The following is a 22,939-nucleotide window of genomic DNA, read 5'->3' as shown; positions in this document are numbered from 1 at the left end:
TCTTTAGTAACATCATCCACCTTGATGTTATCCCTGAGTAAAAATTCTTTAGATATGCAAACTGTGCTTGTTAACACTGATCCAAGGTTAGAAAGTTTGGACTGAGAGCAAATTTTTTACTTGAAATATTAAAATCTAAGCATCTAATGGACTTATTTTATACTTAAATACTTAAATATAGCCTATTTATGAGAGAATTTTCCTAGATTACTTGAAAAATTAAGATCTCTTTTAGAAACTTCTGAAATAACCATAGGCTATATATACAGAGGAAACACAAAGAGAATCATTTTACTCATCCAGTCAACAGCCTTCTTACCCAACTCCAGACATATTTAAATCTAAATATGGCACCAATGGAAAGTTTTTTACTGCATACTTAAATTAACATAGAGTAGGATAAAAACTTAGTCCCGAGATACCAGGTATTAAGAACACACAGCTGAGGATGACGCCTTATTCTTTTTCTTCTTTTTCTTCTTCTTCTTCTTCTTCTTCATGTGGATCATGAAGTCCTTCACTATGACGTATTTTCCCAATCATTTCTAACATGCAGTTCATCTCTGTGTTATTTGCAAGCACAGTCTTCTTAGTGGTTGACTAAGGAAAAAGCAGAGGATCAAATATGTCTGTAGAACCAATACAGATGTACATGTAATTAATATGTAAAAGCCAGTGTATATTAATTCTTGAGGTAATTAAAATAGGTTTAAATATCTATTACTAAATTATCTGTTTTGCCTCTTTTATTTTAAAAACATCATAAAGGATTAGTCATTATTAAAAAACCTAGCTTTACATTTTCAGAGAAAGCCCATCATGGTTAGCTTCCCTCCTTCCCAACTGGTGAGGAGGTACAGTCCTCTAGAAAAAGTAAAGAATTTTCTAACAGTACTTGGACGTCAAGGAAATTCTAAATTACACTCCCAACTCTGCCATTAGAGTGCTATCTCAATCCTTGGGATTTTGGGCAAATCAGTTCCCACCTGTAAAATACAAGGAATTGAACTAGATGGCTTCTGATACCCCCTTCAGCTCTACTCCTGCATTCAAACTGTAGCTGTATTCAAACTTCATCCTCCTCCTCATCTCCTCACATATATCACAGTCTACAAAATTGGAGGCTCTCTTCCCTCTAACTGATAAACAGAGGGCAGGTGCAAAAGCCAAAAAAGCAACCCTCCTGAAACCAAAGAAGAAGGAAAAGAGTTGCCAACTTGGAAATCTGCTTAATTGCTATCAGAATATCTTTGTAAACATTTGCTGTTTTCAGCTAAAACAGAAATGAGCCTGCACATGCTAAAACTGTAAATGGAACTTATTAAGGAAAATGAGATTAAGGAAATAAGGGGCCTAAGTAAAGGCAAGTTTGGGTTGTTCCTTTGAAAGCTAATGATAATCTACATTGATAAAGCCAAAGAGTCAAGTTTTTGGAAGTAAGAACTCAACATCTAAAAGAGATTGCTTGGAAAACTAGTAAACAGTTTTACAGAAACTAGGCATAGACCAATATCTCATTGCATACCAAGAGAAGGTCAAAAGAGATAAATGATTTAGACATACAGGTGAATGTAAGTAAAATAATAAATTAGTAAATTTAGTAGTATATGGAAAAAGTAAATCAGAAGTGCATGGAGAAATGTACCTGTCAGATTTATGGATAATGGAAGAGTTTATAACCAAACAAGAGATATAAGGGATCATGGGAAGTGAAACAGATAATTTTGGTTATATGAAATAAAAAGTTTTTGCACAAACAAAACCAATGCATTCAAAATTAGAAAGAAAGAAGGAAATGGGGGGAAATTTTACAGCAGGTGGCTCTGATAAAAACCTAATTTCTCAAATACATAGGGAACAGAACCAAATTTATAAAAATAGAAGTCATTCCTCAATTGATAAATAGTCAATGGATATGAACAGGTAGTTTTCAGAAGAAATCAAAACTATCAATAGTTACATTAAAAATCTTCTAAATCGGGCAGCCACATGGCACAGTGGATAGAGCACTGGCCCTGGAGTCAGGAGTACCTGAGTTCAAATCTGGCCTCAGACACTTAATTACCTAGCTGTGTGACCTTGGGCAAGTCACATAACCCCATTGCCTTAAATGAAAAATAAATAAAATTTTTAAAAATACTCTAAATTACTAATGATTAGTGAAATGCAAATTAAAACAACTCTGAGATACCCCACACCTATCAGATTGACTTACATGCCAGGAAAAAAAATGATAAATGCTGGAGAGGATGTAGAAAAATTAATTCATTAATACATTAATTATACATTAATAATATACATTAAAAATATACATTATTAATACATTAATGCACTGTTCAAGTTGTGAGCTAGCCCACCCATTCTGGAAAACCATTTGGAACTACACCTAAAAGGTTATAAAATTGTGCATACCATCTTTGACTCAGCAGTACCAATATTAGGTCTGTATCTCAAAGAGTTCAAAGAAAAAGGAAAAGGACCTATATGCACAAAAAAATTTTAGCTCTTTTTGTGGGGGTAAAGAATTAGAAATTGAGAGGATGCCAATTAAATGGGGAATGTCTGAACAAATTGTGGAATATGATTGTAATGGAATGCTATAGGGTCATAAGAAATGATGAGCAAAGTGGTTTTAGAAAATCCTGGAAAGACTTATATAAACTCATGAAAAGTGAAGTGAGTGGAGAACACTATACACAATAACAGAAATATTTTCAGGATGAACAACTGTGAAAGACTTAGCTATCCTGAGCAAGACAATGATCCAAGAACAATTCCATTATGTAAAATGCTATCCAACTTCAGGGAGAGAACTGATGAACTCTTAATGCAGATTGAGCATACTTTTTAAAACTATTTTTAATATTTTGTTTGGTTTGTATCTTTGGATAATATGATGGATAATATGAAAATCTATTGTGTGTGACTTCAAATTTAAAATCATCAAATTGCTTGCTTTCTGAATGAGGGAGGAATGAAAAGGAGGGAGAGAATTTGGAACTCAAAATTTTAAAAATCTTTAATAAAATTTTTATACATTGTTGTGAAATTTTTAATGAAATAAATTAAAATGATTTTGTTAAAAGCTAACAGAGATAAAGGAATAAATTTAAGAAGCTAGCTCCCAAACCAAAAATGTCTGAATAAACACTTCCACAGAAATCAAGATGCTAAAATGACCAGAGGAAAAGTCAAGCCATGGAGTCAGGAAGACTTTCAGGCTTCAACTCTTGTCTCTGCCACCTTCTAGCTGTGTGACCACTTAAGCTATTCACCACCCTCAAACAAGTGGGGCTAGAAGTTGACAAGCTGTATTAGTGAATGGAGTTTTAACACTGGGAATTCTCTCTATAGTGAGCAGAGAACATGAAAAGGCTGAGTAGTAGTTGAAAGGCAATGAGGTCCAAAAGGAAGCTCTGTATTTAAAACTGAAGGACCACTATTTAGAAACTGGCTCTGTCACCTGTGTCTTGGGGCAAGTCATTTCCCTGTTCTAGGTCAACATTTCTTCATCTGCAAATAAGGGTGTTTAATGGTCTCCAAGATCACTTCTAGCTCTAAAGACTATGATTCCCTTGGTCTCTCCTTCCAACCACTTTCATTAGAAGATTTACAGTACATTATCCCTGGCTTCAGTTGATATATAGGAGGGAGAGGAGAAGAATAAATTAAATTTATTAAATAGGGTGATGGTTATATGTGCAAGATAATGGCTACATACTTACAGAGTTTCAGTTATTTACCTTCTCACATATGAAATCTCCAACTGCCCATACCTCTAGGCAATCCAACTCAAAATTTTCCTTGGATGATAGCTGAGGGCTGTTATAAGTAGTACATCTAGGATTTGCTTTGCTGTGTCCTTTCCCAAAATCATGATCAATCCAAAGTCCAAAATAATCAAATTGACCTCCCATGCCCTAAAAAGGAAATGGAATGGCAAGAAAATTCATATAAATGAGTCCATTCCAGAAAGACATGTTATTACTTAGTTTTAAAACACAAAACAACATTATCCTTAGTCCTGTCATTCTTTTCTTGAAAAGAGCAATAACAAAGTGGTGATCATCAAAACTATCTGGTTATTGACTAAGAATTAAAGTGGTGGATCAGTGCAATAGATTTGCAATACATAGAAGTAAATGACCACAGTAATCTAGTGTTTAATAAACCCAAAATCTAAGTTTTTGGAACAAAAACTCATTATTTGACAAAAACTGAAAAACAGTGTGGTAGAAACAAGGTATAAACCAACATCTTACACTGTAAACCAAGATAATGTCAAAAATGGGTACAGATCTAGTCATAATATATCAAAACAAATTAGGAAAGCATGAAATGGTTTATTATATCTGTAGATAAGGGAAGAATTTAGGACCAAACAAGATGAAGAGAGTTTAAAATTTTGATTATATGAAAATATATATGAAAATAAAAAGATTTTCACAAATAAAACCAAATCAACCAAAATTAGAAGGAAAGCAGAAAACCAGAAAAGAAATTTACAACAAGTATCTCTGATAAAGGGCTCATCCTCAAATCTATAGAGAACTGAGACAAATTTATAAGAATATAAGAATTCCCAATTGATAAATGGTCAAAGTATATAAACAGGCAATTCTCAGTCAAAGAAAAGCTATCTTTTGTCATTTGAAAAAATTCTCTAAATCACTTAGAGAAATGAAAATTAAAACAACTCTGAAGTACCAACCCATCAATTGGCTTATGTAACATAAAAAGAAAATGATAAATTTTGGAGAGGAAAACTGGGATACTAAATGCATTGATGATGGAGTTGTAAACTGATCCAACCATTCTGGAGAACAATTTGCAACTATGCCCAAAGAGTTAAAAAACTGTGCAAAAATCTTTTCAACCAGCGATAATACTATATTCCAAAGAGACTTTTCAAAAAGGGAAAAAAACCGGTCTACACAAAAATATTTATAGCAACTATTTTTGTGGTAGCTAAGAATTGGTAACTGAGGAGATGTCCATCAATTGGGAATGACTGAACAAGTTTTGGCATATGATCATAATAAAATATTATTGTGCTGTAAGAAATGACAAGCAGATGATTTTAGAAAAACATGGATTTACACGAACTGATACAAAATGAAATGAGCAGAACCAGAAAAACATCATATACAGTAATAACAATACTGTATGATAAGCTATGATTGATTTATCTATTTTCAGCAATACAATGATTCAAGACAATCCCAAAGGACTCATGATGAAAAATTCTGCTTCCAAAGAACTAATGTCATCTGAATGCAGACAGAAGTATACTATTTTTCACTTCCTTCTTTTTTTGTTTGAGTTTTCTTGCAAAATATGATTAACATGGAAATGTTTTATATGGCTACACATGCATAACCTATATCAAATTGCTTATCATCTCAGAGAGGGAAGAAGAGATGGATGGAAAAATAGAATTCAGAACTCAAAACTTAGGAAAAAATAAAATGTTTATTAAAAAAGCAATAATTATTTAGATCTTTCTCTTAGGTTTGTTTTTTTTTGGGGGGGGGGGGTTTGCAAGGCAATGGGGTTAAGTGGCTTGCCCAAGGCCACACAGCTAGGTAATTATTAAGTGTCTGAGGCCAGATATGAACTCAGGTACTCCTGACTCCAGGGCTGGTGCTCTATCCACTGTGTCACCTAGCCCAGATTTTTTTTAAAAACTAGATTTATAAATGAATCTCCACTGTTTCTTCATGGCATGTAGATAAACTCAAGTTCTCAAAGCTTACACCATACTGGAAAAGTCCAAGAATGAATCTGCCAAAGGTCTAAGTTTGATCTACCTAAAAGACCCATTATCCGTTCATTGGCCACAGTGGAGGATTTTCAAGGTCAACAACTCAGAAGGGCCATCTACTGAGATACTGAGACACTGCAATTCATTCTGGGAAAGGGGCTATCCAAAATAGACAAAATTAGATAGGCTAATACTAAGTAAGACCAGGAACAAAGAAAATCAGAGGTTATTTTCAATCTATCAACCAATTTAAGAGCCTCCAATGTGCAAGGCACTATGATGATTCAATGGCATGCCACTTGCCTAGTCTAGTCTCTCCATACCTGCATGAAGACAGAGACTAATCCCCCAACTTGCTGGCTTGAGGTGGGGGGAGTTGGAATGCTTCTTACTTCCCACTGTCATTTCCAAGTTCATTTTCTGTTACCATCATTTAGTAAATTGCTTTTTGAGGTTCACTTAATTCCTTTCTACTACTCAATCAAATTCTGGTAGCTGGTGTCCACAGACCTCCAAGAAACTCCCCCTCTTTCCTCAATTGAATTCAGGGCCTGGGTTCACAATGTTTGTCTCCTTCTCAATTCCTACCCTGCATACTAGGACACTTTATTATAAATACTGATAATCCCTCAAACATCTTAACTTCCCACTTCCTCAGTTTACTAATTTTCCATTACTTACTCTTCTATATTAGCTCAGCTTAACACAGATGGTCATATCTTCATCTGGTCATTATACACAAACGTACCAGTTGCATGTTCATGAAATCTGAAATTCCCTTTTCTAGCATAATTTGTCATTATTCCAATACTCCCTTTGCCCTGCAACCCCAAACCCTATTTTTCATCCTCATCATTATCTCCAGTCTCTCAGTCCCTTCATTCTATCCCAGGCTATTCCCCTAGACTGCCTCAATATATTCTCTTCCCTTCCTCAGCTTGACACTGGTAAACCAGCTTAATTTTACACTGCCTTCTTCTCTTGAGTTTCTTGCGTCCACATCCTATTACTGAGCCTCATCAGCTATTTTCATTTAGACTTTTGGTAATGCTGAATGGAAGTTGAAGAAAAATTATGGAACTACATGCACTGCAAAAGTTACGCAAAATTATTTCAACTGGACCTTCACTGAAGCAAGACTTCTGTTTGAACTCCAGGTCACCCCAAACTTCAAGTGGCAACCTGTAGCCTCTAAGGTCAAATAAAAAATCTGGGGTTAGATATTAAAGGCCCTTCATACTTTGCTTTCTCACCCCACTTTTGCCAGTCTTCTTATGCCTCACTCTTCTCACATACTTTGCAACCCAATAACCCTGATATTCCTTGCTGTTCAGAAAACCCTGCCCCACTCCAATCTGATGCCAGGCACTTTTACTGCCTGCCCCCAATGCCTGGAGATTCTTTTCATTTTCATCTCTACCCCTTGGCTTCCATGACTTCTTTCAAGTCCCCCCCCAAAATCCCAACTTCTATAAAGTCTTTCAAGATCTTCCTTAATGCTAATTCCTTCCCTCTGTGAATGATCTTCAGTTTATTCATATACATTTTGTCTATACATAGTTGTTTGCATATTGTTTCTTTCAACTGACAGGGAGTTCCTTGAGAACAGGAACTGACTCTTACCTTTCCTATCTCCAAAATATGGCATGGTGGCTGGCATAATAAATGTTTATTGACTAACTATACCAAACCCTAGAATTTGAACAATTAAAAAAAATCCACTGTCCAATTCTTTAAGAAACTTAGAACAGCGGGAATAAGGTACAGCCATAATAATGATACAAGCTGAGTATACAATGGAGAAGTCCAAGAAAAGTGTAATGACAAGTAAGTGAGAAGGGAAAGATCAAAGATCATTTTCAACTGGGGAAGTTTAGAGGAGAGGAAGGTTACAGCTCTATCATGCCCTTAAATCCCTACTTGGGGAAATAATACTCATGCATAATAAACAAATCAGAGAATAAAACAAAGGTCAATACAAGGAATTAAGGGTTAAATGGGTATACTGAGGAGAAGACAAGATATGGAACCATTGTTATGTCAAATATGACAGTCAATAATCCTAAAGAACTGAGAATGCAGCTCAAATCAAAAATTTATAATGGCACCAGTCAGTGTAGTTTACTGATTTTCCCAGAAGTGTTTCAATACTTGAAAATAGAAAAGTAAATTCAAAGTAAGAGTAAAACGAGATCTGGAGAGGGGAAAGTTGGAGGGCAAAAGTTGAAAAGATTGAATCATTGAAATGAGAAGGCAAGCTCTCACCCCAATCCCAGAACACATACTTTCTTCCCACAATAATCGTGCAATGTTCTGTGTATTCCCCAAAACTGCCTACCTTGGGCCTAAGTGCCCATCGTTTTTCTGGGTAAACATATTATCATATATCAGAAAGCAATGAGAATGGCCACAAAATTTTTTTTTAAAAAAAGAATTTGAGTAATTGGTCCATGGAGTAGATTAGACATTTGATATATACCAGCACATGAGCGTAGTAACTAAGTGTTTGATAAACCCAAAAAATCATAACTGTTGGAGAAAGAACTCACTATTTAACAAAAACTGCTAGGAAAAGTAGAACCTGGACAAAGACCAACATCTCATATTATAAATCAAGATATATTCAAAATAGGCATATGATTTTGATATAAATGGTGGTATAATAAGCAAATTAATGGATAATATAAGAAGTTACTTGTCAGATCTATAGGAAAGGGAAACAGGTATCAAAATAGAAAATCTTGGTTACATAAAAAAACAAAACCAATGCAAATCAAATTAGAAGAAAAGCAAGAAAGTAGGAAAAAATCTTTGCAGCAAATTTCTCTGATAAATGTCTCATTTCTAAATCAAATAGGGAACCAAATCAAATTTATAAGGGGGATCACAGGATATGAACAGGGAGTTCTTAAATTTAAAAAATGTTCAAATCATTAATAAATAAATAAAAATTAAAACAACTGAGTATCTCATACCCATCATATTGGCTAACATGTCTGAAAAGGAAAATGGCAAATGATGGAGGGGATGTGGGAAAACAGAGACAGTAATGCACTGTTGGTGGAGGGGTGAACTAGTTCAACCATCCTGGAAAGAAGTTTGGAACTGTGCCCCTCCTCCCCGCAAAAAATGACATGTGATCCGGTGATACTGTTACTAGATCTGTATTTTAAAGAGATCAAAGAAAAGAAAAAGACACATGTGTACATACTAAAATATTCATAGCAACTCTTTTTGTGGTAGGAAAGAATTGAAAACTGAGGGGGTGTCCATCAATTGAGAAATGGCTGAATAAGCTGTGGTATATGAATATCATGTACTACTATTGTGCTATAAGAAATAATGAGCAGGAGGGTTTCAGAAAAAATCTAGGTAGATTTGTGAAAATCAGAAAACTGAAGTGAACAGAATCAGGAAAACAGTTTACATAGTATCACCAACTATGTAAAGATAATCAACTGTGAAAGATTTAGTAACTCTGATTTACACAATGATTCAAGATAATCCCAAAAGCTTCATGATGAAAAATGCTATCCACCTCTAGATCAAGAATTAAAGGCCTCAAGGTTCAGAATGAAATATGGCTTTAGTCTCTATTTTTCATTTTTTTCTTTTTTTCAGAATACAACTACTAAAGAAATTTGTTTTACATGACTTCATATTTGTCTTTGGGTGAAAGAAGGACAAGAATTTGTAACTGAAAATAAAAGGACAAAAAGAGTAAACAAGCCAACACATCTAAAAATAAAAATAAACCCTTTCTGATCTGGCTCTAGCTTTCCCTACAAATTTCATTTTATTCCTCTTCACACACTCAATTTTGCAGCCAATCCAGTTAACTTACTGTTCCCACCTCCAAGTCTTTGCAAACACTGTATCCATGCTTAGAATACTTTGTCTCTTTACCTCTAACTCATGAATTCACTAAATTCTTAAAGAAAAGCGCAGGTGTCATTCCCTATAGGAGGATTTTGATTTCCCTAGTTATTACTGCTCTTTTCCCTGTGTCCCATTCACTAGAAACTAAAATACAGCCTGTAATATTCTTTTTGCATGTAAATTCTTTTTTTCTCCCAGTAAATTGTAATTTCCATGTGGGGAAGCCTTGTTTTATTTTGTTTTGGCCTTTGTGCTCCCAACACTGAACCCAGAATAGGCAATCAGTGCTCAGAGAACTAAACTGGTCATCATCCCAAGGGGGACTTATTCCATGCTTCCCAAAGCTGTTCCTTAAACATTAGGCACTGTTTGTCCCCAGTCTTATGACATCAGTCTTCTCAGTCTGGTAGGATCTGCCAAAGTTTAGACTTCACCGGCACTTCAGAAGCCATGATTACCTTTAAGCATCAAGGAAAGGAGAGGACAGATTTTCATTAAGGATGAGCTGTTGACTGGCAGAGAGGTGAGCACATAATCTTATTTTTCTACAAATTCTTTGTCACTTACCAAACCATTTGGTATTGTTTGTTGTCCATAATTCAAGTACATATAATTATCATTGTATCCACTGTAGGTGTATACTGCAATTCTGGGAAAAACAGTGAACAGGAAGGATCCAGAGTCCCCTAAAAATAGCCAAATGTTAAAACATGTTTGTATCACTAATTTGTAATTAAAAGAATCTGCCCAAAACATAAATTTCCCAAAACAAGAGGCAATCTTATTTGTGATTTATAACTGATGACATATTAAGTGTTTCTTTTAGTTGTTCTTTCTCATGGAGAAGCAAGTGAAAGATTTGGTAGGTTTTGAATTCAGCATTGAAAGGATAAATGATTCTGGCTATTGTCATAGTCTGGCTACTATACTATTGTCTTGGACTATAAGTTTCCAATTAAGTATTGTCTCTGTGTGTGTGTGTGTGTGTGTGTGTGTGTGTGTGTGTGTGTGTGTATACACACTCAGCCCTAATGTAAGCCTTAATATAAAGTCGCCCTCTACTGGACTTTTTTCTAGGAATTTAAATATAAACTAACTGGCCTCCTCTACCTTCCTTCCACCAGACTAAATGGATGATGGAATGTTTTAAAAAAGATTAATAATGTTACCAATATGACAGAAGATGTAGATACTCCAGCAAAGGGTATCAAATCCAGCCTAAGTTATGGAATATGCATGAAAGATGAAAAAGTGAATCTAAAGAAATTCTCCTCTCTTCAATTCTCTTGAAAATGATAAAAAACTCTCATTGACCTGCCTGCTTCTACCACATTCCAAGGGTTGCTCTGGGGTTCAGAGTCTTTTCAGACAGAAGGGAGTCTACATGTCTAGCCTAGTCCTCACTTTATGGCAGCCATCCCTTTTTTACAAGTGATATAAGATCTAAGCAAAAATGATGTATTATTATCCCCACAAAATGTTAGGACATATCATCAGGAAAAGAAATCTTTTGGTTAAAGAACATCACTTTCTTTACAGGGTTCACTACTACAAAGAATTATCAAATGGAGACTTACCTTGAAATTGGCCCTTGACTGCCCAGGAGTGCGATGCAAAGCCTCCAAATACAAAGCCACCTTTGTCCTTTAACACTAATACACAGGGACCTTTGTCTATAATATTCCCACAAAGTTTTGCAAAGCTGTAGCCATGAATTTGAGAAGAAAAAATCAGTCTCCATGTGTACCGTAGTTTTAGGGGCAGATGGGAGTTGATGTAAACAATGGCAGGAATGTTAAGGAGACTTGTGAATTCTTTGCCAACTTTACATTCTGGAATGAAAGTGGCAAGCTCTTCATGAGAATTCAAAACAAGGAATCCTCTCCTGATGACCACATTTAAAAGTGAGGAGATCTGGGGCACTTTAAGCAGCCACTGTTCAATCACATCTTCGTCACTGCATTTACCATCTTTATCTTCAAGTTGGGGGTCTGGAGGGAGGGAAGCAGATAGCACAGATAATAAGTTTCACAAAATTTTCCCATTAGATTATTCAAACTTCTACTAGTGTATCAAAATTCATTACAGACATGATAGTTATAACTTAATTTCATGGAAGCCTAGGCCCTCAACTCCTTAACAATCTGTATTTCAGTAAACTCCAAACACCCAAGGACTGGCACCCAAAAACTACTTTGTCTGAAATCTTCAAACAGAAATGAAAATCACTTCCTAAATCACTTCTGAAGATGCCATGGAGTATTAGAGCTGGATAGCACCTGAAATATGCAGCCATTTCATTGGCAGAGAAGGAAAGGAAGGACTAGCAAGACTACTGAAGCAATGGAATAAACAGCAAGCTTAACTCTTATCCTTCTGAGCTTTAACTACCTATTTTATTTTAGCATCAAAGAGCTAGATGGATGTGTAAAGAAGCAGAGGGAAGACTGGTTCATCTATGAATAAGTGGCAAATGGAAAAGTGTAAGGTTATGAACAGGCCTACTTGGCCCACTAGTCTATCATTTCCTTAAGAATTTCTGATACTCTACATTCTTTCATTCTAACACAGACATTTCACTCTAAGAAAAACTAGAGGGGGGGGGGTGTGAATGCAGCATTTCCTGGGAACTCCTTCCTCCCAAAACTCCAAAAGCCAACAAATTATGACTCTAGCCAAAATTTAGAGGGGCAGAACCCATAGAAAGACTGAGTGATACATTTTCCCAGTCCAAGAAAACTTAGAAGTTCCACAGGAAAGGTGTGTTTCACCAGGACTGGGGGTTAGAAAAACGCCCAGCCCAGCCCAGCCCAGCCCAGCCCAGAGATCACCAGCAACAGCTTGAAGGGGCAGGGAGAGAACTCTGCTACACCAGAATGAGTGTGGAGTAAGGAGCACCAGCTGCAGAATCTGCAGTGAGAATCTAGAGAAAGCAGCCTGCACCCCCAGAGATAGTAAGGGGGTCAGGGAAGACTGCAGAAATTTCTATGCTCTCCCTCAGGGTAGGACTCTGCTGTTAGCCTACACTCAGATCCAGGTTGCAATTTGGACTTCCATACTAAGTAACCAAGCAGGATCCCACCTTATAGCTCCAGGGCAGAGGGAAGTGAGGTGGTCATCTACATATCAAAGCACAGGCAAGAGAGCATAAGACCTTGGAGGAATAAAAGTCTCAGTGGGGTGTCCCCCCCCCAAAAAAACCCAAAGCCTTGGAGGTGCTGTCTTGGGCTGAGGAAATGAGTAAACAACAGAAAAAGAAGAATCTGACCATAGAGAATTACTTTAGTCCCATGGAAGATCAAAACACATACTCAGATGACAACAAAATCAAAGCTTCCGTATCCAAAACTTCCAAGAGAAACAGAAAATGGGCTCAGACTATGGCTGAGCTCAAAAAAGACTTTGAAAAGCAATGGGAGATGGAGGAAAAATTGGGAGGAGAAATGAGAACGATGCAGAAAAATCATGAAAACCAAATCAACAGCTTGGTGAAAGATATACAAAAAAATATTCATTTAAATTTAAAAAATTAAAAATTAAAATTAAAATTAAATTAAAATTAAATAAAATTAAAATAAAATTAAAATAAAAATAAAAAAATATTAATTGAAGAAAATATGTTAAAAACCAGTTTAGGCCTACTGGAAAAAGCAAAATAAAAGACAAATGAGGAGAAGAATGCCTTAAAAAGCAGAATTGGCCAGCTGGATAAAGAGATAAAAAAGCTCTCTGAAGAAAATAACTCCTTTGGGGCGGCTAGGCAGCGCAGTGGATAGGGCACCGGCCCTGGAGTCAGGAGTACCTGAGTTCAAATCCGGCCTCAGACACTTAATAATAACCTAGCTGTGTGGCCTTGGGCGAGCCACTTAACCCCACTGTCTTGCAAAAAAAAAAAAAAAAACCCTAAAAAAAAAGGAAAAAGAAAAAGAAAATAACTCCTTCAAATGCACAATGGAGCTAAAGGAAGCTGATGATTTTGCAAGAAATCAGGAAGAAAAGCACTGGCCTTGGAGTCAGGAGTACTTGGGTTCAAATCTGGTCTCAGACACTTAATAATTACCTAGCTGTGTGGACTTGAGCAAGCCACTTAACCCCATTTGCCTTGCAAAAAAAAAAAAAAAAAAATCAGGAAGAAATAAAACTCTTCCAAAAAAAGCCAAAAATTAGAAGAAAATGTGAAATATCTCATTGGAAAAACAACCAACCTCGAAAACAAATCCAGAAGAAACAATTTAAAAGTTATTGGGTTCTCTGAAAGCCATGATCAGAAGAGCCTAGACTTCATTTTTCAAGAAATAATACAACAAAATTGCCCTGAGATCCTAGAAGCAGAGAGTAAAATGGAAATCGAGAGAATTCACTGGTCACCTCCTGAAAGAGATCCCAAAAGAAAAAAACTTCCAGGAATATTATAGCCAAATTCCAAAACTCCCAAATCAAAGAGAAAATTCTAAAGGTTGCCAGAAATAAACAATTCAACTACCAAGGCTCCATAGTCAGGATTACATAGGATCTGGCAGCATCTTCATTAAGGGCTTGTAGGGATTGGAATATGATATTCAGGAAGGCAAAAGATCTTGGTTTACAACTGAGAATCAACTACCTAGAAAAACTGAACATCCTCTTTCAGGGGAAAATGTACTTTCAATGAAATAGGGGACTTTCAAACTTTCCTATTAAAACAACCCAGAGCTGACCAGAAAGTTTGAGCTCCAAGTACAGGACTCTGGTGAACCATAGAGGGGGTGGAAGAGAAGGACTAACTTGATATTGAACTGTTTGTATTCCTGCATGGGAAGAAGATATTGATAACTTATATGAACTTTGTCATTTATAAGAGCTGTTAGAAGAAGCATATATAGACAGGGCACAGTAAGGAGCGGAATATAATGGTATAACATAGTAAAAAGATGGAGTTAATGAGTGATAAAGGAAGTACTGGGAGGAAGGGAAAGGAGATGAAGAATAAGCTAAGAAATTTCACATAAGAGTCAAGAAAAAGCTTTTTCAATAGAGTGGAAAGGAGGAAAGCAAGGGGGAATGAATGACCCTTCATTCTCATCAGAAATGGCTCAGAGAGGAAATAACATACACACTTAATAGAGTGAGGAAATCTTACCATAGAGAAAAATGAAAAGAAAGGGACGGGGTAAGGGGGAATGGGGGGAGGGAAGGAGGGAATAGGTGATAGAAGAGAGGGAAGCTCAAAGGAGAGGGTACTCAGATACAACACTTTTGGACAGAACCAAGATGAAAGGGGAGAGACAATAGAATTAATGAGAGTGGGGAGGAATAGAGTGGAGATACAGCTATAATAGCAACTATGGGAAAAATATTGAAGCAACTTCTCTGGTGGACTTATGACAAAGAAAGCAACTCACCCCAGAGACAGAGCCATCGGAATCTGAACACAGATTGAAGTACATTTTTTTCTCTATATATATTCTTGAGGTTTCTCATCTTGTTGGGGGGGGTATGTTTATTCTTATGTTTACTCTTATAACATATTCAATTTACATCAATATATAGCATGGAAACAATGTAAAGACTATCAGACAGCCTTCTGTGGGGGAGGGGAGGGAAAGGGAGGGATTGTAAAATCTAAAACCTTACAAAAAATGATAGGTAGATACTACTATTGCATATAATTGAAAAACAAATAAAATGTTAAAAAAAAAAAAAGAAAAGAAAAACTAGAGTTTTGCTAGGCATAATGATGCACATTTATAGTACCTGCTGCTGGGAGATTGAGTCTTACAGATTACTGGAGCACAGGAATTTTGAGCTACAGTGGGCTGTGCTGATTGGTGTTCCACACTACAGAATCAATATTATGGTGAGGTTGCCATGAAAGAAAGGGCAGGCTGCCTCCCAGATGGCAAACTAGCTCAGGTCAGGGAAAAAATAGAGGTCAAAACTTCCACTGCATCCCAAGAAATCATCCAAAAACCTACTGGAAACAATTAGCAATTTTAGCAAAGTTGCAGGGTATAAAATAAACCCTCATAAATCCTCAACTTTTCTATATATGACTAGCAAGACACAGCAGTAAAGGCTAGAAAGAGAAATCCCATTCAAAGTAACCTCAGACAATATAAAATACCTGGGAGTCTAATTGCCAAGGCAGACTCAGAAACTTTTTGAAAACAATTATAAAACACTTCTCACACAAATTAAATCAGATTTAAGTAACTGGGCAAAAATCAACTGCTTATGGATAGGTCGAGCTAATATAATTAAAATGTCAATTCTACCAAAATTAAACCACCTGTTTAGTGCCCTACCAATCAAAATTCCAAAAAATTACTTTAATGAGTTAGCAAAAGTTCTAAGTAAATTCATATGGAGAAATAAAAAGTCAAGAATTTCTAGGGATTGAGTGAAAAAAAGTGCAAAAGAAGGTGGCTTAGCCCTACCTGATCTAAAATTATACTATAAAGCATCAGTCATCAAAACTGTCTGGTAATGGCTAAGAAATAGAGGTGTGGATCAGTGCAATAGACTAGGTGCAATAGCAGGAAACAATTATAGTAATCTGCTGGTTGATAAACCCAAAGAGTCCAGCTATTGGAATAAAAACTCTCTCTTTGATAAAAACTGCTGGTAAAACTGGAAGTTAGTATGGAAGAAACTTAGATTAGACTAACACCTCACACCCTATACCAAGATAAGATCCAAATGGATACAGGATTTAGACATAAAAAACAAACTATGAGCAAACTAGAAGATCAAGGACTAGTTTACCTGTCAGATCTATGGAAAGGGAAGCAATTTATGACTAAGCAATTTATAACATCATTAAAAACAAACTAAATGATTTTGATTGCATTAAATTAAAAAGCTTTTGCACAGACAAAACTACTGTAACCAAGATCAAAAGAAATGGGAAACAATATTTACAACTAATGTTTCTGAAAAAAGGACTCATTTCTAAAATATATAGAGAACTGAGTCAAATTTAAAAAAAAAAAGCCATTCCCCAGTTGACAAATGGTCAAAGGATATGCCAAGGCAATTTACAGATGAGGAGATCAAAGCCATCCATAGTCATATGAAAAATTGCTCTGAATCATTAATTATTAGAGAAATGCAAATTAAAGCTTCTCTGAGGTACCACCTCACACCTATCAGATTGGCTAATATTACCAGAAAGGATAATGATCATTGTTGGAAGAGTTGTGGGAAATCTGGGACATTATTACATTGTTGGTGGAGCTGGAACTCATCCAACCTTTCTGGGGAGCAATCTGGAACTACGCCCAAAGGGCAACAAAAACGTGCATACCCTTTGATCCAGCAATACCCCTACTGGGTCTATACCCTGAAGAGATGATGAAAATGGGTAAGAACATCATTTGTAGAAAAATATTCATAGCAGCCCTGTTTGTGGTGGCAAAAGAATTGGAAATCGAGGGATGTCCATCAACTGGGGAATGGCTTAGCAAACTGTGGTATATGTATGTCATGGAATACTGTTGTTCTATTAGAAACCAGGAGGGACGGGATTTCAGGGAAGCCTGGAGGGATTTGCATGAACTGATGCTGAGCTAGATGAGCAGAACCAGAAAAACACTGTACACCCTAACAGCAACATGGCAGTGATGATCAACCTTGATGGATTCGCTCATTCCATCGGTGCAACGATCAGGAACAATTTGGGGCTGTCTGCAATGGAGAATACCATCTGTATCCAGAGAAAAAACTGGAGTTTGAACAAAGACCAAGGACTATTACATTTAATTTAGGAAAAAAACTTGAAATCTTATTGTCTGATCTTGCTATCTCTTATACTTTGCGTTTCTTCCTTAAGGATATGATGTCTCTCTCATCACATTCAATTTGGATCAATGTATACCATGGAAACAATGTAAAGACTGGCAAATTGCCTTCTGTGAGGGGTGGGGGAGGGAAATAAGATTAGGGGAAAAACTGTAAAACTCAAAAATAAAAAAAATCTTTAAAATTTAAAAATAATTTTAAAAAAACCTTCCACTCCAATATTGTAAGTGGTTGCTGTACCTTAGGATAGAGAGTCCCATTCTCAAAGTAATCACCACAACCAACCCCACTGTAGTTTTAAGATACAAGAACACGCAGATTCAGTCCTTTGTATCACATATTGATTAGAATAGCCTAATCTTACACAGATGATCATCAATGCAACATTGTTGTTTCCATGCACAATGATCTCCCAGTTCTTCTCATTTCACTTTGCTTCAGTTCATGTAAGTCTTACATTTTTCTGAAACCACTTCCCTTGCATTCCCTACAGCAACAGTCATATGCTATAATTTGTTCAGTCATTCCTCAGCTGATGGGCATCCCCTTAGTTTCCAATTCTTTGCCATCACAAAAAGAGTTGCTATGAATATTTTATACATATAGGTTCATTTCCTTTTTCTCTGATCTCTTTGGGGTCCAATGTAGTAATGATAGTGCTAGATCAAAGGGTTTGCAGTTTCATAGCCCTTTGGGTATAGTTTCAAATTGTTCTACAGAATGAATGGATCGGTTCACAACTCTACCAGCAAACAATGCCTTAGTGTCCCAGTTTTCTCACATCCCTTTCCAACATTTATCACTTTCCTTTTTGTGTTATATAAGTCAATCTGATGGGTGTGAAGTAGTATCTCAGAGTTTTATTATGGATATCTCTAATCAATATTGATTTAAAGCATTTTTTATGTGACTATAGCTTTGATTTCTTCTGAAATTGCCTATTTATTTGCTTTGAGCACTTGTCAATTGAAGAATGTTTCTTATTTGTATAAATTTGACTCAGTTCTGTTCTTGATAAGTATTTGAGAGATGAGAAACATGGGGTAAAAATTTTAGAGATTTTATTGTCTATGGTTCCTTTTAGCAAAATGTAATTTTTCTGATTATCACTTTTAATGAGGTTTATTTGTCTGAGATCACAATTGCTATCCCTACCTTTTTCAACTTAGATTCTGCTTCAGCCCTTTCCTTTTAACTTGATGTGTCTTTCTGTTCCAAGTGAGTCTCAGAATCCAAAACATTTTTGGATTCTGGTTTCTAATTTATTTTGCTACTTATTTCTGTTTTATGGGTCAGCTCATCCCACACATTTGAAGTTATGATTACAATTCCCTTTATCCCAGTAAATTCCTTTCCTTCCGCTTTTTTAAAAATTCCGTTTCTCCTTGAAAGTCTTTTTTGTTTCTAACATGGCTTTCCTTAATCCACCCTCATATTATCACCACCATCCCCTTATCTCTTCTCCTTCCCCTCCTTTTTCTTTATCAGGCAAATTACATTTCTGTACACAACTGAGTGCAAGTGTGTGTGTGTGTGTGTGTGTGTGTGTGTGTGATCCATATATCTATTTTTTTCTTCCCTCTTTGAATCAATTCCAATGAGAGTGAGGTTCAAGCCATTTTCCCTTCCACTGTAAAAGTTTTCTTGTATGACTCTCCTGCCTGAACACTTTCAAAGAACAGACAGAACCAGCACTCCTTCTCTGGTACCCGGATGCTGCTTTTGGAGTCGAAGCTCAAACCCCAGTTCATCTGGACTCTGATCTTTCTTTTTTCCTGGCCCTCTGGTTTCTCATCTGTAAAGTGAAGTAGCTGCACCAGATGGCCTCAGAAGTGCCCATACAGCTGATTTTCAGTTAACAGGGAACTTGTGAGTGTCTGATTCATGTTTAGCCCTGTGTCTAACCATGCATCTCCAAGGTTGGGGTTAAAAGGGAACTTACATTTTTTGATCACTGAGACCAGCTGATTAGCCAATGCCTTTGCACCAGGAGGAATATCTTGAGTTTTCTTTACATTCCAACCTTTCAGTTCATTTCTGTATTCAAGCACATGTACTGCAGAGGTAATCAGATCTTCTGTAAACTTTAAGATCAAAATTTGATCATTAATAACATTTTCACTGTAGGTGAAGAATAAGTTTCATTTCAGCATGATAAAGAGGAGAGGAAGCTTTGCTCCTCATTATTGCCAGTGACTATAGAAATTCTTTTTTTTTTGGCAAGGCAATGGGTTTAAGTGACTTGCCCAAGGTCACATAGCTAGGTAATTATTAAGTATCTGAGGCTAGATTTGAACTCAAATACTCTAGGGCCAGTGCTCAATTTACTGTACCACCTAGCTATCTCTGTTATGGAAACTTAATATGAATTGGGTCCCTGAAATTATGACAACCTCATAATTAATAAAAACAATAACAACATTGATAAATTATTTAAAGAAAGAGAAGTTGAGGGATATGTAAATTTCAGGGGATATTAAAAGCACTAAACCTGTTCTACTGGATTCCAAAGGAGAAAACTAAAACTAATGGGCAGAAGTTATAAGGAAGAGGATTTTGACTTGATATAAAATAGCAATTAGAAAAATCCAAAAATGGAATGGACTAATTTGACAAATAAGTGATTTTCTCACTATTATAGGTATTCAACTAGATGATCATTTGTTAGGAATATTCTAAAAGGGGTCCAAGCTTCAAGTAAGGGCTGCCCAGATGAGCTGTTAGGCCTCTTCTAACTCTATGACAGTTTAAAAACAACGAACAATAGTTATCATGAGTGAATTTCAAGACACAAAGGAAATTTCATAAGGAAGGACATTTGAAATAGTGCATATTAATCTGCAGTTTAAGCAGAAGAAATAATAGGGAAGCCAGAGAAGAAAAATGGCTGAAAGCATGCAAAAGAAAAATAATGACAAGTATAGGTGGCAAGGACCTGGCTGGACTGAGCCTTAGCAAAAAGGAAAAGAATACATTTGTTTCAGTGAAGGGGAATTGAGATCTGCTTTTGCCAAATTCTTCCCTTCTTTCTACCCACTTCAATTTTTAGGTGGCTACCCCTCAGTTTCAAATGGTCTTCTCTACTGTCCTATACCATGATCCTATTAGATCCTATTTTTGTTTTTCCTGATATCTAAGCATTTCTTGGCCCAGAAGAGACTAGGAAAAAAACTTATACCAAAACAAATGCAGGAATCTCCATACTCTATAATGTTAAGAGGTGAAACATGCAGGCCATCCCACTCCTCAAGACTAAAATGTAATTAGGCAATATTTAAGAAAATTTTACAAATACAACAAAACATATGTAATACAAATGTTTCTGAATTTGACAACATTGTTCTAATGGATTCGTTATCAATAAAGAGATTCTCCCACTCTTGATATACATTACAGCCTTATATGCATATGAATCTATGTATGTATACATTTATTTATATATATATATATATATATATATATCATCATCATCAAAGAAGATTCTCCTACTATTGATATACACCACAGCCCTATGAGTGTGTGTGTGTGTGTGTGTATGATATATATATATACATATATCCATATATATGTAAACATATACATATAGAGGTGGGGGAAAGAGGACTTTATTATACTGATAGCCAAATCATATGCAACAAATAAAATTATTATCTTAGTCTGGTGATTTGATAAACTATGAAATCAATAATTGAACCTCCTAGTTTATTCTCTCTCTCTTTTTTTTTTTTAGTTTTTGCAAGGCAATGGGGTTAAGTGGCTTGCCCAAGGCCACACAACTAGGTAATTATTAAGTGTCTGAAGCTAGATTTGAACTCAAGTACTCCTGACTCCAAGGCCAGTGCTCTATCCATTGTGCCACCTAGCCACCCCCCCCCTCCTAGTTTACTCTCAAGATTGCTCTATTAGTTTTGACAAAAGCATTAGAATGGGGCAGGTAGGTGGATAGAGCAGTGACCCTGGAGTCAGGAGAACCAGAGTTCAAATCCAGCCTCAGACACTTAATAATACCTAATTGTGTGACCTTGGGCAAGTCACTTATTGCCTTAAATATATAATCTTAAAAAAAAATTAAAATTCTAACCTGAACTAAAAAGTCACACAGCTTGGGGTTCTATGTCTGATATTAAAAAAAGAAAATGTACATGAATGTTCTTTATCATTCTTTTACCTCTCGTATAGGATTTGCTTTTGCATTTTCCCCAGGTACAAGTAACATCTTCGTGATTATGGTGCTCTTCCCCCCTGCAGTTCCTTTTAATAGCTCTGACAGAAAAATTACAAACTGATCTTTGACGGCATAGTCATTAGAACCAGGGTTTTTCCCCACCAGGTCAATATTCCTCATTCCTTCGTAGAACCTGATTATCATTTGTGTGGGTAAGGCATCTCCCAGATAAGTCTATGTAGGGTGAAGAGAAGGGGAAAAAAAAGATGTTTTTAACACTGAAAAATGGAAATGTTAAAATACTTTATAGCATCAAAATTGATTTTTAAAAACATATTTGACAGGTACAAATTAACAGTCTTAACCAAAAATAATTTTCCAGTTAACATCCTTAATATAAGCAATCTTCAATGTAAATTTCAATACCCTAATGTATTGGGTCTTTGGCTGCTCTCCCATTGACAATATAGTCCCATAACATTAACTTCCCATTGCCAGAGTCATTTCATAAACTTCTAAAATAGATGAAGTGCTATCATTCTCCCTGTTCAAAACTTGAAATGGTTCTTCCTTACTTACAGGATCAATTCTAAATTCCTTTTCCAAGTCTTCTTTAACCTCACCCTTCCTGATTTGTTTATCCTTATATATCCCCAAGTACCTTCCACCTCCATCCGCCTTTTCTCTTCACTGACCTTGAGGCCTTCATGGATTACTCCTCCCTGAACTGGGTCACAGACTTAAAATGAATTCTACCACCCCATTTCTTACACTGCTCATCTTTTCAGGAATTTCTTCCATGAAGAAGAACTTTATGGAATTTTTCCCTTTGTTACCTTCCATAATATATTTTTTAAAGATTTTATTTATTTTGAGTTTTACAATTTTCCCCCAATCTTACTTCCCTCCCCCCCACCCCCCACAGAAGGCAATTTGTCCGTCTTTACATAGTTTCCATGGTATACATTGATCCAAGTTGAATGTGATGAGAGAGAAATCATATCCTTAAGGAAGAAACATAAAGTAGAAGAGATAACAAGATCAGACAATAAGATATCATTTTTTTTCTAAATTAAAGGTAATAGTCCTTGGTCTTTGTTCAAACTCCACAATTCTTTCTCTGGATGCAGATGGTATTCTCCACTGCAGACAGCCCAAAATTGTCCCTGATTGCTGCACTGATGGAATGAGCAAGTCCATCAAGGTTGATCATCACCCCCATGTTGCTGTTAGGGTGTGCGGTGTTTTTCTGGTTCTGCTCATCTCACTCACCATCAGTTCACCTTCCACAATAGTTTTATTTTGGTACTTAAGTCTATTCTGTTTCATAGAGCCTTCTAATGAGACTTCTA

General features: G+C 36.1%; 1 protein-coding gene across 5 annotated transcripts in view; it reads right to left on the bottom strand.

The window, feature by feature from the left end:
• Window positions 1–264: 264 nt before the first annotated feature.
• MEAK7 (MTOR associated protein, eak-7 homolog) overlaps window positions 265–22,939 on the bottom strand; it is a 41,739-nt gene continuing 19,064 nt past the window's right edge. For all 5 annotated transcript variants that reach the window (XM_074201951.1, XM_074201952.1, XM_074201944.1 and 2 more), the window contains 6 exons: window positions 21,591–21,821; window positions 19,365–19,506; window positions 11,221–11,634; window positions 10,211–10,329; window positions 3,744–3,920; window positions 265–600 (listed from right to left, as the gene is read on the bottom strand). In XM_074201951.1, coding sequence (XP_074058052.1) covers window positions 457–600; window positions 3,744–3,920; window positions 10,211–10,329; window positions 11,221–11,634; window positions 19,365–19,506; window positions 21,591–21,821 — 1,227 coding nt within the window. In that variant the 3' untranslated portion in view covers window positions 265–456. The remainder of the gene's footprint in view (window positions 601–3,743; window positions 3,921–10,210; window positions 10,330–11,220; window positions 11,635–19,364; window positions 19,507–21,590; window positions 21,822–22,939) is intronic.

This window comes from Macrotis lagotis, chromosome 1 (assembly GCF_037893015.1).
Source record: "Macrotis lagotis isolate mMagLag1 chromosome 1, bilby.v1.9.chrom.fasta, whole genome shotgun sequence".
In the NCBI taxonomy this organism is placed as follows: Eukaryota; Metazoa; Chordata; class Mammalia; order Peramelemorphia; family Peramelidae; genus Macrotis; species Macrotis lagotis.
This window is presented reverse-complemented; position numbering and strand designations above follow the sequence as displayed.